Raw genomic sequence first — 17,390 nt, 5'->3', positions numbered from 1 at the left:
CTCAATGGGAAAAAATTGAGAGCTTCCCCCTAAGGTCGGGAACACGGCAGGGATGTCCATTCTCACCACTGTTATTCAACCTAGTATTGGAAGTCCTAGCCTCAGCAATCAGACAACACAAAGAAGTAAAAGGCATCCAAACTGGCAAGGAGGAAGTCAAACTTTCACTGTTCGCAGATGACATGATACTCCATATGGAAAAGCCAAAAGATTCCACCAAAAAACTTCTAGAACTGATTCATGAATTTAGCAATGGCACAGGATATAAAATCAATGCACAGAAATTGGTCACATTCCTATACACCAATAATGAAGCAGCAGAAAGAAATCAAGGACTTGATCCCATCACAACTGGACTAAAAACCATAAAACACCTAGGAATAAACCTAACCAAAAAGGTGAAAAATCTATACACTGAAAACTATAGAAATGTCATAAAAGAAACTGTAGAAGACACACACACAAAAAAGGGAAAAATATTCCAAGCTCCTGGATTGGAAAAACAAATTGTTACAAAGTCGATACTATCCAAAGCAATCTACATAGTCAAAGAAATCCCTATCAAAATAACACCAGCATTCTTCACAGAGCTAGAACAAATAAACCTAAAATCTGTATGGAACCAGAAAAAATCCCGAAGAGCCAAAGCAATCCTGAAAAAGAAAACCAAAGCTGGAGGCATCACAATTCCAGACTTCAAGCTGTATTACAAAGCTGTAATCATCAAGACACTATGGTACTGGTACAAAAACAGATGCACAAATCAATGGAACAGAATAGAGAATGCTGAAATGGACCCACAGACATATGGCCAATTAATCTTTGACAAAGCAGGAAAGAATATTCAATGGAATAAAGACAGTCTCTTCAGCAAATGGTGTTGGGAAAACTGGACAGCAACATGTGGAAGAATGAAGCTGGACCACTTTCTTACACCATACACAAAAATAAACTCAAAATGGATGAAAGGCCTAAATGTAAGACAGGAAGACATCAAAATCCTAGAGGAGAAAGCAGGCAAAAACCTCTTTGACCTCAGCCACAGTAACTTCTTACTCAACATGTCTCCAGGGGCAAGGGAAACAAAAGCAAAAATGAACTATTGGGACCCCATCAAAAAAAAAATGCTTCTGTACAGCAAAGAAAACAATCAGTAAAACTAAAAGGTAACCGATGGATTGGGAGAAGATATTTGCAAATGACATATCAGATAAAGGGTTAGTATACAAAACCTATAAAGAACTTATCAAACTCAACACCCAAAAACAAATAATCCAGTGAGGAAATGGACAAAAGACATGAATAGACACTTTTCCAAAGAAGACATCCATCCAGATCACTAACAGACACAATGAAAAAATGCTCAACATCACTCATCATCAGGGAAATACAAATCAAAACCACAATGAGAAACCTGTCAAATTGGCTAAAATTAACAACTCAGACAATGACAGAGGTAAGAGGAACACTTTTGCACTGCTGGTAGGGATGCAAACTGTGCAGCCACTCTGGAAAACAGTATGGAAGTTCCTCAAAAATTAAAAATAGAACTACCTTATGACACAGCAACTGCACTACTAGGTATTTATCCAAAGGATACAGGTGTGTTGTTTCGAAGGGGCACATGCACCCCAATGTTTATAGGAGTACTATCGACAATAGCCAAAGTATAGAAAGAGCCCAAATGTCCATCAACGATTGAATGGGTAAAGAAGATGTGGTATACTATACAATGGAGTATTACTTGGCAATCAAAAAGAACAAAATCTTGACATTTGTACCAACATGGATGGAAGTAGAGTGTATTATGCTAAGCAAAATTCATCAGAGAAAGACAAGTATCATATGACTTCACTCATATGTGGAATTTAAGATACAAAATAGATGAACAATGGAAGGGAAGCAAAAACTATAAAAATATGGAGGGGGACAAAACACAAGAGACTCTTAAATATAGAGAAAAAACTGAGGGTTGCTGGAAGGGTTGTGGGTAGAGGGATAGGCTAAATGGGCAAGGGGTATTAAGGAGGACACTTGTTGGATGAGCACTGGGTGTTATATGTAGGGGATGAATCACTGAATTCTACTCCTGAAATCATTATTGCACTATATGCTAATGAACTTGGATGTAAATTAAAAAGTAAATAAAAAAATAAATAAATTAAAAAAAATTTTAAGAGCCAATTTTTAGAGGAATAAAGAATACAAATAATAGTGGGGTTATTAGGGGAAGGAGACAAGAAGTAGATTGTTATTTTATTGTATAGTTTAAATTTTCCTTTTATAAAGATTCCATAAATGGAAAATATATCATATATTTAAGTAAATTTCTAGGGCTATGCTATGTCAGTTCTTTTAAATTTTTTAAAAACATTTTATGTTTATTTATTTTCGAGAGAAAGAGAGAGGAGAGCCACAGCACAAGCAGGGGACAGGCAGAGACTGAGACACACAAAATCTGAAGCAGGCTCTAGGCTCTAAGCTCTCAGCACAAAGCCTGATGCGGAGCTCAAACACATAAACTGTGCCTGAGCTGAAGTCAGACGCTTATCCCTATACTTATTTCATCCATCCTCCCACCCACCTCTCGCCTAGTAATCAGCAGTTTGTTCTCCAAGTTAGGAATCTTGTTATTTTGTCTCTTTTTTCTTGGTTCATTTGTTTTGTTTTTCAAATTACACATGAGTGAAATAATATGGTATTTATCTTTCTCTGACTTTGCTCACCTAGCAATATGTGAGCTAGGTCCATGTTGTTGCAAATGCAAGATCTTATTCTTTTATATGGCTGAGTAATACTTCATTGTACATCTATATACCACATTTTCTTTATCCATTCATCCATTGATGGGACACTTGGGTTGCTTCTATAATTTGATTATTATAAATAATGCTGCAATAAGCATAGGGGTCCATATATCTTTTCAAACTAGTTTTTCATATTCTTTGAGTGAATACCCAGTAGTGGAATTCCTGGGTTATATGATAATTCTATTTTTAATTTTTTGAGGAACCTCCATACTGCCTTCCACAGTGGCTGCACCAGTTTGCATTCCCACTAATGGTGCGTGAGGGTTCCTTTTGTCCACACCCTCACCAAAACTTGTTGTTTCTTATTATTGATTTTAGCCATTCTGACAGGTGAGAGGTGATATCACACTGTGCTTTTGATTTGCATTTCCCTGATGATGAGTGATATTGAGCATGTTTTAATGTGGTGGCCATCTGGATATCTTCTTTGGAGAAATGTCTGTTCATGTCCTCTGCCCATTTTTTAATTGGGTTATTTGTTTTCTTGTGTGTTGAGTTGTATAAGTTCTTTATATATTTTGGATACTAACTCTTTATCAGATATGTCATTTGCAAGTATCTTCTCCCATTCAGTAGGTTATCTTTTAGTTTTGTTGATGGTTTCCTTCACTGTGCAAAAGCTTTTTATTTTGATGTAGTTTCGACAGTTTATTTTTACTTTTATTTCCCTTGCGTCATGAGACATACCTAGAAAAATGTTTCTATGGCCAATGTCAGAGAAATTATTGCCTGTGCTCTCTTCTAGGATTTTTATGGTTTCACATCTTACATTTAGCTCTTCAATCCATTTTGAATTTATTTTTGTGTATGATGTAGAAAAGTGGACCAGTTTTATTCCTTTGCATGTAGCTATCCTGTTGTTCCAGCACCATTTATTGAAGAGACTGTCTTTCCCACTGCCTAGTCTTGCCTCCTTTGTTGAAGATTAATTGGCCATATGATCATGGGTTTATTTCTGGGCTCTCTATTCTATTGATATATGTCTCTATTTATGTGCCAGTACCATACTGATTACTACAGCTTTGTAGTATATGACATGCCAGTTTTTAATCATGCATGCCTTCTGAAGGACACAATGGCATGAGAACTTAATCTCATCAAAAATTGTTAAAAAAAAAAAAAGAAAAAAGAACAGCGTGGTTACAGGAGAAAAGAGAGAAAGAGTTGCTTTCCCACTGTAATCAAACTATTTTGCTGATTATTTAAAAAAAATTTTTTTTTTCAATGTTTATTTATTTTTGGGACAGAGAGAGACAGAGCATGAATGGGGGAGGGGCAGAGAGAGAGGGAGACACAGAATCGGAAACAGGCTCCAGGCTCCGAGCCATCAGCCCAGAGCCTGACACGGGGCTCGAACTCACGGACCGTGAGATTGTGACCTAGCTGAAGTCGGTCGCTTAACCGACTGCGCCACCCAGGCGCCCCTTTGGTGATTATTTTTAAAGGCCAAAGAAGTATCATTAAAATCTCACATTTCTGGGGCACCTGGGTAGCTCGATCAGTTGGGTGTCCAACTCTTGATTTCAACTCAGGCCATGATCTCATGGTTTGTCAATTCGAGCTCCGCATTGGGCTCTATGCTGACAGTGCAGAACTTGCTTGGGATTCTGTCTCCCTCTCTCTCTTTCCCTCCCCCGCTTGCTTTCCTTCTCTCTCAAAATAAAGAAAGATAAACTTTAAAAGAAATCTTACATTTCTAATGGAAATTTAACTTGATTAGGTAGTGATCATTACTTACCACATGCCAATTATTTTGCAAGGCACTAGGTAGATGTTGTGAAGGTGGAAATTGATAAAACATTGTCTTTGACTTTAAAAGACTCATAATCTCTCTAGTGGCAATGGATTCCTTTCCTAGCTATAATACAAGGCAGAAGAAAAGGCACCACATAGAGGTGTAAATGACTTATAGTGGGACTGAAGCAGCAGAGCAATCACCAGATTCCTGGTCCTCAGTTCCTGGTGTCTCTGAAACCAAAGCTGCTCTTCCTCAGCTCTCACAGAAGAGTTAAGGGAAGAGCTCTGTCCAAACGTATGGGGCAAAACTACAGACCACAGGCCTAAAAGCTTCTTATAAAAACTTTCAAACAAACCACCTGTATCCTTCCCTCCTCCATCACCCTCAGTGGTTCCTTATAGCCAATTACTGAGCCTTTCTGGGGATTCTTCAGCTGTCAGATAATTTCTAGAGAGTACAGCCTTTGCAGGCACTTAGGTTTGTCTTCCTTTTTTTCTGCTAAGTCATTTACCATTCCTTTACCCATTCCATGTCTGACAGGCTATGGACTGGGGTTGAGATGTCTCTGAGCTTCAATAAACCTGGGACAAGTTTCTGATTGTTCCTGCTGGATTTTCAAAAGGAGATTAGAATGGAAATGACTTAATTATTTCATCTTAGAATCTGTCTTATGTGATTACTGCAATTTCATAACTGAACTAACATTAAGAAAAGAATAGTAAAAACAGGGTAGAAAATTTTAAGCTCAAGCTATAAAACCAGATCTATTATAGACAAAAATTGAACAATGTGGAGAGTAAGGTAGAAGAAGATATTTTATGGTTTTCAGAAAGCAGAAAGAAATCACAAAGTATCCCAAATCATCTCAAGTAGGCCACCACTCTGCCTGAACTAAAGCACGAGTTAGTAAACTGCAAATAATTCAAACCTTCACAAAGATGGTGAACTCCTCCACTTTCTCATTGGCTAAGAGCAACTTCTTTTGTGCACCTTCTAGGGCCTGCTCACTTTTCAGTGCTAATCCTTGAAGATGCTTGGATGCTGCTGTTTCAATTTCTGCCATTGCAGATTCGGTCTCACTTATTTTTGATACTAGGAGACCAAGCTTGACATCCTGCAAAAGACGGGTAATCACAGAATAAAAAATAATTCATAAACATATTTAGAAGATTTAGTTATTCATGTTAGATAAAGAAATGACTTCATGATTCTTTTTATGTATGTGTTTGTTTTTATTTGGGTTAAATTGATGGTTTTTTTATTTTCAATAAAATATGGTGAGCACATATTCTCATATATTTATCATCAAAATTAGTTTGTTTTAAAAAAATTATAAATCATTAAAGACATGGAAGCTATTTTAGACCAAAAGATCTAATATGTCAATGGAAATATTTAATTAGTTTATAAGTTTAGGTGGATCTAAAAAAATTATATCCACTTTTGCCAGTTCTTTTTTTTTTTTTTTTTTTTTTTTTAACGTTTATTTATTTTTGAGACAGAGAGAGACAGAGCATGAACGGGGGAGGGGCAGAGAGAGGGAGACACAGAATCGGAAACAGGCTCCAGGCTCTGAGCAGTCAGCACAGAGCCTGACGCGGGGCTCGAACTCACGGACCGCGAGATCGTGACCCGGGCCGAAGTCGGACGCTTAACCGACTGAGCCACCCAGGCGCCCCGTGCCAGTTCTTAATAGTAGTGTTCATTTAAATTTTTTTTTTTTTCATGTTTATTTATTTTTGAGACAGAGAGAGACAGAGCATGAATGGGGGAGGGGCAGAGAGAGAGGGAGACACAGAATCGGAAGCAGGCTCCAGGCTCTGAGCCATCAGCCCAGAGCCCGACGCGGGGCTCGAACTCCCGGACCGCGAGATCGTGACCTGAGCTGAAGTCGGACGCTCAACCGACTGAGCCACCCAGGCGCCCCAATAGTAGTGTTCATTTAAAAGACATTATCAAGGAGCACCTGGGTGACTCAGTCAGTTAAGCGTGCAACTTTGGCTCAGGTCATGATCTCATGGTTTGTGAGGTTGAGCCCCACATCAGGCTCTCTGCTGTCAGCATGGAGCCCTCTTCAGATCCTTTCTCTCCCTCTCTCTCTGCCCCTCCCTTGCTTGTGTGTGCCTTCTCTCTCTCTCTCAAAAATAAACATTAAAAAAATGAAAAAAAAATTAAGATACAAAATCTGTTTCTCTAATATAGCATTACCTTTAATGTTAAATGCTTAGTATTTCATGTAGAGGTATGAACAGTTTTGTTCATAGTAATTTTGGGCAGAAAAAAATTACAGTTTTAAAAATGAAAAAGATATGGTTATATTCCATTTCTAAGCTAACATGTCTGAAAAGCATACCTTTTTTTCTAATTCCTCTTTAGTTTTTTGATACATCTGTTCAAACTGTGACTTCTCCTTTACAGCAACACTGAGTCTCTGTTTTAGTGAATCAATTGACACCTTCCTGTTGGAACACTCTTCAGTTAGTGTCTTCACCTACATTAAAAGCATAACGATAACTATTATTGGTAAAGCCATTCTAGGAGTATACTCTATTTGTTTCAACAGAAACCAAATGATCCATGAATAAGTCTAATTTCATTTATTTTCTCATAAATGATATCACATTTAAATAATAACAGCAAAAAAATATAAATGATATCAAATTCAAGTAAATTAGATTTGGAGAACTCACTATGAATGAGACTAAAATCCTTAAATCAATAGCAAAATGAAAAATGCACAAAAATGTATGAATACAATATTAATTTTAACTATGTTTCCTTTAATTACTAACCTTAACCTCCTTAAGCAGGGGATTGGTTGTCTTGAATTCTTAAGTAAGTCATGGATAACTTTCAGTTCTATCTCCAATATAACATCTACTTTTTAGGATAAAATTAAATAATAATGTAACATAGTTATAATACATTTGAAAGAAGAAATAGTTTTTCTTTTTTCATTTAATGCCACTAAAGATATAATTACTTATGCACAGATTCTAAGACTGTATCTGAAATGATTATTAAAGTTTAAAAATCAGCAAAATTTCAGTGATAACACTGAAAAAACCTATAGGAAGTAATTATAATTTATGTGGGTGTGTGGGAAGAGAAAGAGAAAGAAAATCCACACGCATTTGTCTTGCTCATGTAAAATTTTCTTTCTTAAATCCATTTGAGCTAAGAGATACTTAGATTTTTATCTCCAACAAGAAAAGTAAGGGAGATGCTCTCTCTGGAGTGGATAACATTTAGTGAATGCCAGAGCACAAGCTGCTTTAGGAGTTGTGCAAATAGCACCTTTTTTTTTTTTTTTTTTTTTTTTTTTTAATATCTCTTAGTCAGCAAATTGCTGATTTCTACTTTGGGGCCAGATATACAACTATGTTAAATAAAGCTCTCTTCCTAAGTATACTGAATTAAGTGTATCAAAGGAAAAAGTACACTTTTAAAAAACTGTGGTAAGTACAGTTTTTAAAGATCTTCTGGTAGTTATTGGTTATTACCTTTTTCATTTAAAAATATATGCTTGATTCTATCATAAATGTTAGTAAATTAAATAAAGCAAATAAATAATTTATAAATTGTATAAATTCAACTTGAAAATGTTGAATAAAATGTAATTACATACCCAGAAACAGTGAAAGTTTTAAAAATTAAATGTGATTATCCTCTCATGTATTTACAAATACAAAGAGAACGTGTGACTATATTATGTATGACATTTTAGAGTTTTGAATTTTAAAACAAATAACGTACTATCAGATCAAACAATGTAATTATGTAACAGCAGACATGTATTCTATGAATATTTTCTAGGAATTTATTAAGACTGATTATTCAAGTTAAGAAGGTAAGAGAAAAGTGGTATTTTCTACTGTCAGAGAACATAAAAATTGATACCTTTTTTTCAAGATTTTCTAACATTTCATTAATACTCTCATTACTTTCCAAATTTACTTTCTGTCGAAATTTCAAGTCCTCTATCAAATGTCTTTTCATGGTTATATCCCTCTCCATTCGAGATATCCTTGAAGGGGAAAAAAGAGATTTTATAAGAGAGATAGAAAATACTTAATTTTTAAATGCTAACTGATATTAATTGCAAATTAATAAGATATTTGCATGAGATGGAGTACTGATCTATTCATACTCTGTGTACTTATAAAATCCAAAATCCAGTTGTGACTGGTAATTACAGTATAATATATATGCATTAAGGCATAAAAATTGAAGAATTGAGAAAGATTGACAAAATTTATGAAAAATTAAAATTATTATATTTAGGGGTGCCTGGGTGGCTCACTTGGTTGAGCATCTGACTACTTTGGCTTGGGTTGTGATCTCATGCTTGTGACGATCAGCCCCGTGTTGGGCTCTGCACTGGGAGCCTGCCTGGGATTCTCTCTCCCCTCTCTCTCTCTGCTCCTTCCTTGCTTGCACTCTCTCTCAAAATAAAAGATAAAAAATAAAATAAAATAATTATATTTAAATTATATTATTGCATTGCTCAGAAAAATCAAACTGATATTCAGAGATCATTAAAAAGCATAGCACTGCTAGAAAATAATTCTGTATTTTAATAAACAAACAAATGTAAAATCTTATAATATGATACAAAAACACTAAAATTAGGCATGGTATCTTCTAATTTAATATCACGTACGATTGAACTGACATATCAGTTTAGCTTAAGTTGATGACAGATATGAAATGGTAGCTGCAGAAACAACTATTACTGTGCCTACTAAATCATAACAGGTAACATTTACTGAGTGCTCATTAGGTGCCAGTCTCTGTTACAAGTACTTTACACGCTCTCTCTTAATCTTCACAAGAATTTTATGAGCTAATACTATTAAACTGAGATACAGAGCTGGCAGGTAGAGGAACTAGGATTCAAAGACTATTTCTCTAGGGCCCTCACTATTAGATAGTAAATAAGACTGCCTCTTATGCTAATAAATAAACTTGAAGATACTTTGTTTACAAAATTAACCAATATTTTTGTCAGTAGTTTCATCTGTTAATATCACTTCTAAGTGATCTTCACTTAAAATGTAGTATATATGTATCTGCATTATTTTGCTAATACATATGTATATATTCTCAAATTATCAGGGACAGACTGGCATTCCACCTAAACATGTTATCACCCCCTAAGCTCTTATACATCTATAAATATACAGAGAAAATCATTTTGATTCAGTGAGATAGGACATTTTAAACCCCTTTTTGTTAAAAAAAACAACACATAAAATACAAACTTTTGTAATCTTCCATTTATTTTAGAGACCATCAAAAACTTTCCTTTTCTTCCACCTTAGCTTTATAAGCTTAGGCATTAAATCCAATTTGAGATCAACCTACATATATAATTTTGGTCAAAGAATTACCACATTCAGAAGTGTTTTGTTCGTAGTCTTTAGGTCATTAATTTATATACATTCAAAATTAAATGGTTACTTCTAAGAAGGAAAATATAACTTTAAATATTCTTACTCTAATTAAAGAATATTAAATAGCTTGTCATCAACTATGCTTATAGATAATATTCCTTGAACTTTCATCTTATTGAGGCTTAAACATGAAGGAAGGAAAAGCTAATTTTTAACATGGGGTTTTGTTTCTTGCGTGCAATGTTTAATAGAGTTAACTACCACTAGGTGGCACCAAATACAATGGATAAAAATATCAAGAACATACTTTTCATGCATTTCCTTTATGTGTTCTTCTTTTGCTAGGAGTTCAAATTTCAGAGACTTCACATTTGAGGACTGTTTAGTGAGCTCATTAGTTGCATTCTAGATTAAAAACACATATAAAATCAAATAAACTTTTCAATTTTTGGTCAAATGCAGCATCAAAATAAATGCCATTCTCATGAAGAGTAATAATATTGAAATAAATATGATTATAATTAAGAAGGGCATTTTAATATACTTGTATATTTTAATATTTTTAAATGATTTATTTTATATGTTTTAACAGAAGTACTATGGTATACTAAATTTTTATATAACACACCAAAACCACAAAAGAATGCCATCATATAAGAATTACAAAAAGTACACACACAAAGTACTTTCTGAGGAATAAGGACTATCTCTGTAAAATGTAAATGTGCATGTGATTAATTTAGTATTTTGATAGGCTAACAAGATCACGTGAAATGAAAGCTTGATTTACTAAGAACCTGTTATAACAGACTAAATGTGGTCACAAATACTTTGCTGCTCCTCCCATCAAGAGGGATCCATCTTCTAAACCTTTAAGCCTGGTCTGGTCTGGCCTGTGATTTGCTTTGACCAAGGCAAATGTGGCAGAAATGACATTATGCAAGTACCAGCTGCTGGGCCTAAACCCTTGCAGCTACACCTTTGGCTCTTGGAATGCTGCCTGGGATCACCTTGCAGGGAAGACAGAGGAAAGGCCATGGAGGAGTACTAGGGTATCCCAGCAGACAGCCTGCAGACCAACTCCCAGGCTGTGAGTGAGGCTATCTTGGAACTTGCAGTCCAGGTAAATCCTTGAATTAAAAGAATGCAGGCATATCAGAGAACTCAAAAGAGAGAAGTAAAAGAACTGCCCAGTCAACCCACCGGATCATAAGAATTAATAAACTGCCATTGTTTTGAGCTGCTACCTTTTAAGATAGTTTGTTAGACAGTAATAGATAACTGATAAGGAATCTTAGGGATACTAAATACTTCCTTACTTGAATTTATTGATTATACTATTTATTATTAAAATATTCATGCATAAACATGAGTTTTTCAAGGCAGAACAGCTTTGTGGTATTTGTTAACGCACAGCCCAAGAGCCAGAGGTACTAGTGTATCAGGAACCCTAACTTTCAATTTTGACTCAAGTGCTAAGTAGATAAGTAATCTGACACATTACCTAGTGTGTCTGATATTATAGTTTCTCCACCTACAAGACAGTAATAACATACATTAAGTTACTTGTTAAAATTTAGAAGTATTAACTTGATATAAATAGAATAAAATATGATAGCTTTAAATATATTTGGAATAGTTATTTTGCTAATCTTTCTTTGTAACTACAATCAATTGTTTCTGCTAGAGCTATTCCCAGGTTTGACTGACTCATGCTAAAAAAAATTGTAAATCTGTAAAGATGAAACCATTAATCATGAAACCATTGCTCACACCATTTAAATACAAGTCAAATTCATTAGACAGACTTTAAATATCTTATTGGTATAGAATATGTGAATAAAATTTTTGAAATAATTTTAACTTTTACATTAAATATATAAATTTCTTAAAAACTTAGGCTTAAAAACCTTAACATGGCAAGTAGACTGAATTTTAAAAATTTTGATTAAATGTTTGTGTAATGCAATCTAAATTTCCAGCATATATGATGTGCATTGCCAGAATAAGATATTCCACACTAGTGAATTTAGCAGATAATTGAAGCTTTTGCTTTAATTATTAATCTTAAATTCTCTCTGGAATGATTGTTCACTCACTTAGAAATATGAACATCTATAATTACATTAAGCTAATAGAGATACTTCTATATAGCTATATATTATAATCACTGTATTAATTATATATATTATATTGCTGTATTATAGTATCACTATATCATTATATAGTCATGTCTTTTGGAACTATTATGATATAAATGGCAACTTACCCCTACTCTAAATGGTCCCAGAGTGCTGTTTTTCTAATTTTGTGTTTTTACCTTAACATTTTAATATTTTCTTTCTCTCTGTTGCTCTATTGGTCTGTTGGTCGACATTTCTTGCTTTTCCCATATTCCTGACTGAAAACAATCATCCTGCCCCTTAATATGCCTACTTCTCATTCGCTACTTTTGAGATATTTTTGGCTCAGAAGTTAAACAAATAGACTTATTAGAGTGGTACTTAAAATAAAAGACAACGGGCAGTAAATGAAGCCTGACAATATCTTCAGTGGAATAAATTAAGTGGATTTTAAGGTAGTTGTTTTTAGACTTAAGGCTGTTATTTTAGGTGACTGAAAATGCTATAACTCTGGCTTCTGGATAGTTGAGGGATTACTGAATTACAGTAAATAAAACAACACCAGCTTGATACATACTTTTTCTAGAATCTCTAAATCTCAGAGCCACTTCATTTGATCCTTAAAAATCCTTATGGAGTGGGTAGAAAGGTATGCCTGCTTTCAACCTCTGGAGAAGTTATTTCCTCAGTAGAGTCCCATAAGAAGTTAATGCACAAAGAGTGATCAAAACCCAGGGCCTCTAGCATTTTCCATTTCTACTATACAAAATTTATCTGCAGCATGACCTCAAATCTGTAGTAAAACATGTATGTCAAAAATGTCACAATGGTAAGAATCCATCATGGTTACAGCTTTCCTATCTAAGTTTGTTAAACATTTTTTTTTTTAATTGCAGAGTGTAATGAATGAAAGCATTGACTCTGAAGTCAGATGGACTGAGTTCTAATCTCAGCTCTATCACTTAGTAGCTTAGTGACCTTGGACAATTAACTTACCTTTTGTGTCTCTGCTTTCTCAAAAGTAAAATAGAATAACAGACCTTATTTCACAGGGTAGAAATGAGGATTAATGAATTACTATTTGTAAAGGACTTAGAACCAGCCTGGCAACAGGTTACATATAAAGGAACAGTAGTTTAAAAACTACTATGCTTCATTACGAACTTACTGGGAAACTGGAAAAGAACACGGTATATATCAAAAGGGATGCTTTCAACAATCAAGAAGTCAAAGAATCACAAATATAAATTAGAGTACTATTTAATTCAAAGTGTGTATATAACTACATATAAACTAATACAAAATAATGGTATATATATGTACATACATGTATGTATATTGGTATATTGTATATGTATATGCATATATATAACATTCACTGGAAGGAATTTGTATGTCTCTAAATATTTGATCATCTATCTATATAAAGTTGGGTACCTTGAAGAAACATATCTAATATGGGTAAAAATGAAGATACAGAAAATACACATGAGCACTCAAATGATACTGAATGTATCACGTATATCTGAGAAGTACACCTAAGAGTTTCTACAGAAAAGTCTAAAGTTACTTGAATAAAATAAAAAAGATGTATATAAGCCTTTAATATATACAAATCTAACCAGTTTTTCTAAAAATTTAGCATAAAAACATCAACTAGAAAAGAAGTCATTTCTTGGAAAATTATTGTGCTAACGATTTGATATGTGTCATGGACTGAATTGTGTCCCCTCAAAATGTATATGTTGCCGTTGTAACCCCAGAACATCAAAATGTCATTGTGTTAGGATAAGGCCTTTAAAGAGGTAAGTATAGTAACATGAGGCCATATCGGTGGGCCTTCATCCATTATGACTGGTATCCTTCCAAGAAGAGAAGATTAAACACAGAATCACACAGACTGAGGGATTACCATGTGAAGACACAGCGAAGGTGGCCATCTACAAGGTAATAATTCTAAAGACACAGAAGAAACCAAACCTAATCGATACCTTGATCTTGGAATTGTGGACTCCAGAACTATGAGAAAAAAATATTTTATTATTTAAGTCACCCAGTCTCTGGTATTTTGTTATGGCAGACCTAGCAAACTAATAGAATATCAAAACAGAAATTTGTAGTAGCACAGAGTATTATGTACGTTAAGGTACTGGTCTTCTAAGGTATTTCCATATTAAAACATGAAACAAGACAAAAGTAGAGATTTATCCTTTTGTCGCGGGCCAGTGTTCCAGGACTGCAGGCTACTCATGGACACTTCAAGTATACATCAAGTGTGGTCTAAATGCTCCAGGCATCCTCATAGTCCTACCTTTGTGATTCACACATTCCTCCAAAGTGAAAGAGAGATTTATATACGGTAAAAACTGACACCATGGGAAACCATAAGGTAAATAACTTATAGATATTGATATGGGTCTATTATTTCCAAAAATTAAGTTAGGACATTAACAGTACATAAAATCACATAAGTAAAATATAAGTCGACTTAAAGCTATTAATAACTTAAAAAAATTTAGAGGTCAGATTAGGTATTATTGGATCCAACATTCTATTTTATCTTATTGAAAACTAAACTTTTATTAGGAGCATGAAGACTTAAATGTAAGAAGAATCATAGAACCATGAATTAAAGCCTCTATGATAGTAGAGTAACCTAACACTGTATAGTAACCTAACACTGAAATGTTCAATTTGTACATTTTATTCCACTTTTTCACAGACAGAAATGCATTTTAAGAAGATACATCCACATATACCAAAACTTATGCAACTATTTTTTCTCATGTTTCTATTACACAAGGTATTTTAAACTTATAAAATGTAGTGGTTGAGGCAAGTTATGCACACAAGAACTGTCTGAAGATGATGGTATTCAAGAATTATCTAAATTAATGCCACTGTGTATATCTCATTCTTATTAACAAAGCAAAATATTTTCAAGTAATGATACAATCATTTACTTTAAGCTTTATACTATTTTATACTTAGCAATCCTTCATTTAAAGATATTATTGGAGAATGTACATATCATCTTTTGAATTAAAAACAACTGAGTCTGTTTGATAATTCAATATTCTAATACTCTCTTAACAGTCATAGGTACTCTGTTCCTAATGTATTCTGTGCATGTCCAACCAGAACTTTCTTTCTAGTGACTCTCATTACAGTGATGGTCCCAAACACACTGTCTTTTTAGCTACCAGCTAGCAATCCCCACTGAACAAAATAATTAAATACGTGAGGAATAAACGAGCTTGTTTTAAACAGTATGAAAATAAACTTTGCAATTAGAAGTCACAAATCCTGTTTCTTACAAGGTAATTCTATTTAAACTAAGGTCAGCCTTATTCTTAAGTTGTTGACAGTTTCAATTGGACTTAGATAGAATTCTTTATAAACAAAAAGAATACTGATTGTCATTCTTACTCTCAGGCCTAACTCACTGAAATCTATTATACTAACCCACCTTTGCTCAGGGCTTCTCCCTCCCTCCACTTCCCTCCTCCTTCCACATTTCCAACCAACAACAACCAAATTAAAATAGCAGCAATTGTGTAGAGGGAAGCAATTCAACTTATGTAGATACAGAAAGGATTCTGTTCAGTGCAGGGAGGAATGGAGGGCAGAGGGGGAGTTCAGCAGTAGAAGAGAAATGACAATGGCCAGTTTCTATCACCATCCTAGGATTTCATGGTGTCTTGTCATTTTTCAGAGAGTAGTGTTATGAGTTACCATATAAGAATCTACTAGGCTAAAACAGATCAAATATAGAATCAATAATTTTTGGATTATTTATGCCATAATTTACCCTTAGTAGAATTAAAAAAAATTAGCATCGATATAAACATGTCTTTAAGGATTCACTAACTTAAGGGGCACCTGGGTGACTTAGTTGGTTAAGCATCTGACTCTTGATTTCGGCTCAGGTCATGATCTCACGGGTTGTGGGTTTGAGCCCTGCGTCTGGCTACATGCTGACAGCGTGGAGGCTGCTTGGGATTCCCCCTCGCTTCCCCTTCCCTGCTTGTGCTCTCCCTCTCTCTCAAAATAAATAAATAAATAAACATTTTTCAAAAACCTAATATATATTTTCACATTTAATAAATTTATAATCACCTTTAGTTTACACTGCAATTGCTTCATCTCCAAATCCATGCTCCTTGAAGGACCAAGTGATGTAACTTGTATCCGTGGAACTATTACTCGGGAAACTTCTTCTGCCAAACTTGTGATTTCAGATGAGGACTCCAATTTCTTCAGTAAGTCTTCTTTTTCCTTCCGAAGGTCAGCCAAATCCAAATTTAGCTTCTTTTTTAAAAAGTAAATATAAATATATTATAAAAATAATTATCTTTAACCTAACAATTATCAGCATAAAATTCTAATGCTAAAGAGTGAAATTAATTCTAAAAATAGTTATCGTTAAAACTTTACAAAGATTATAACCTCGACTAGTTTTTGCTTCTGGTCGTAGGGTCTGTAAAGGTTAAAACAAAATGGACCAGCTGTATCTAGTATCTTTTGGTTGGCTGGTCTTTACTCATGATGTGATATTTCTTTGACTTCACATAGACATGGCTGAGCCAGAGATTCACATATTTGATAACCTTGACTTCAGGGCTGATGTACTTAACTGGTAAAAGCCAAGCTGGAGCAGGACAGGATAACAGATGTTAGTTGTTTATTCCATTGGGTAGGTCTTACTATCCTATATGGCAGCCAAAACGTTTCTCATTTAGTAACATAAATGTTAAGTCCAATTAGCAGAAGAGGCTTATTAGAGATTTAGCTCAAATAAATAGTGTGCAAATTCGCTTAGTCTTATGCATCTGACTGTTGACAAGTCCTCTTTGTAATATTAGCGTGGAATTGCACTAAACTCCTTACATTTGAATTTTTAATAACATCAACATTTTACTAAGAGACATACCTACCGGTAATGTTTTTATGAAATAGTGTAGAAGAAATGGTCTTAATGTCAGCCCTTCTTGTTCACCAATCTGCAGTCAGCAGAATGCCACCAAGCTATAATGGCCTAACAACTCACAGCTCCTTAAGAGGTAACTGCATTACTATTTTATGATTCCAAAGAAGCTTATAATATGGTAGTTTAACATAAGGAACAATTAGATAAAATGGTACTGAAATCTCTCAGGGGGCAAAAAATCTTTCCTTCTGAAAAACTCTAATGAGAAACAGCAAAAGATGTAGCCAACGTGTACAGTAATATAAATATGGGATAAAATAAGTTATTTAAGGATTAACACTACATATAAACATGACTTTTACAAACTATATGAACAATTGCATATGTGTTTGT

General features: G+C 34.3%; 1 protein-coding gene across 3 annotated transcripts in view; it reads right to left on the bottom strand.

Annotated features, from left to right (window-relative positions):
* CNTLN (centlein) overlaps window positions 1–17,390 on the bottom strand; it is a 315,203-nt gene that overhangs the window by 41,062 nt on the left and 256,751 nt on the right. For all 3 annotated transcript variants that reach the window (XR_006295095.1, XM_043566783.1, XM_043566781.1), the window contains exons 19-23: window positions 16,187–16,378; window positions 10,252–10,349; window positions 8,449–8,575; window positions 6,902–7,039; window positions 5,477–5,662 (exon numbers count right to left, since the gene is read on the bottom strand). Coding sequence is in view for 2 of the 3 variants with exons in the window: in XM_043566783.1 (XP_043422718.1) it covers window positions 5,477–5,662; window positions 6,902–7,039; window positions 8,449–8,575; window positions 10,252–10,349; window positions 16,187–16,378 (741 nt within the window). In the remaining variant the exon portion in view is untranslated. The remainder of the gene's footprint in view (window positions 1–5,476; window positions 5,663–6,901; window positions 7,040–8,448; window positions 8,576–10,251; window positions 10,350–16,186; window positions 16,379–17,390) is intronic.

This window comes from Prionailurus bengalensis, chromosome D4, assembly GCF_016509475.1.
Source record: "Prionailurus bengalensis isolate Pbe53 chromosome D4, Fcat_Pben_1.1_paternal_pri, whole genome shotgun sequence".
Lineage (NCBI taxonomy): Eukaryota > Metazoa > Chordata > Mammalia > Carnivora > Felidae > Prionailurus > Prionailurus bengalensis.
Note: the sequence above shows the minus strand (reverse complement) of the source record. Positions and strands in the feature narration are given on the sequence as shown.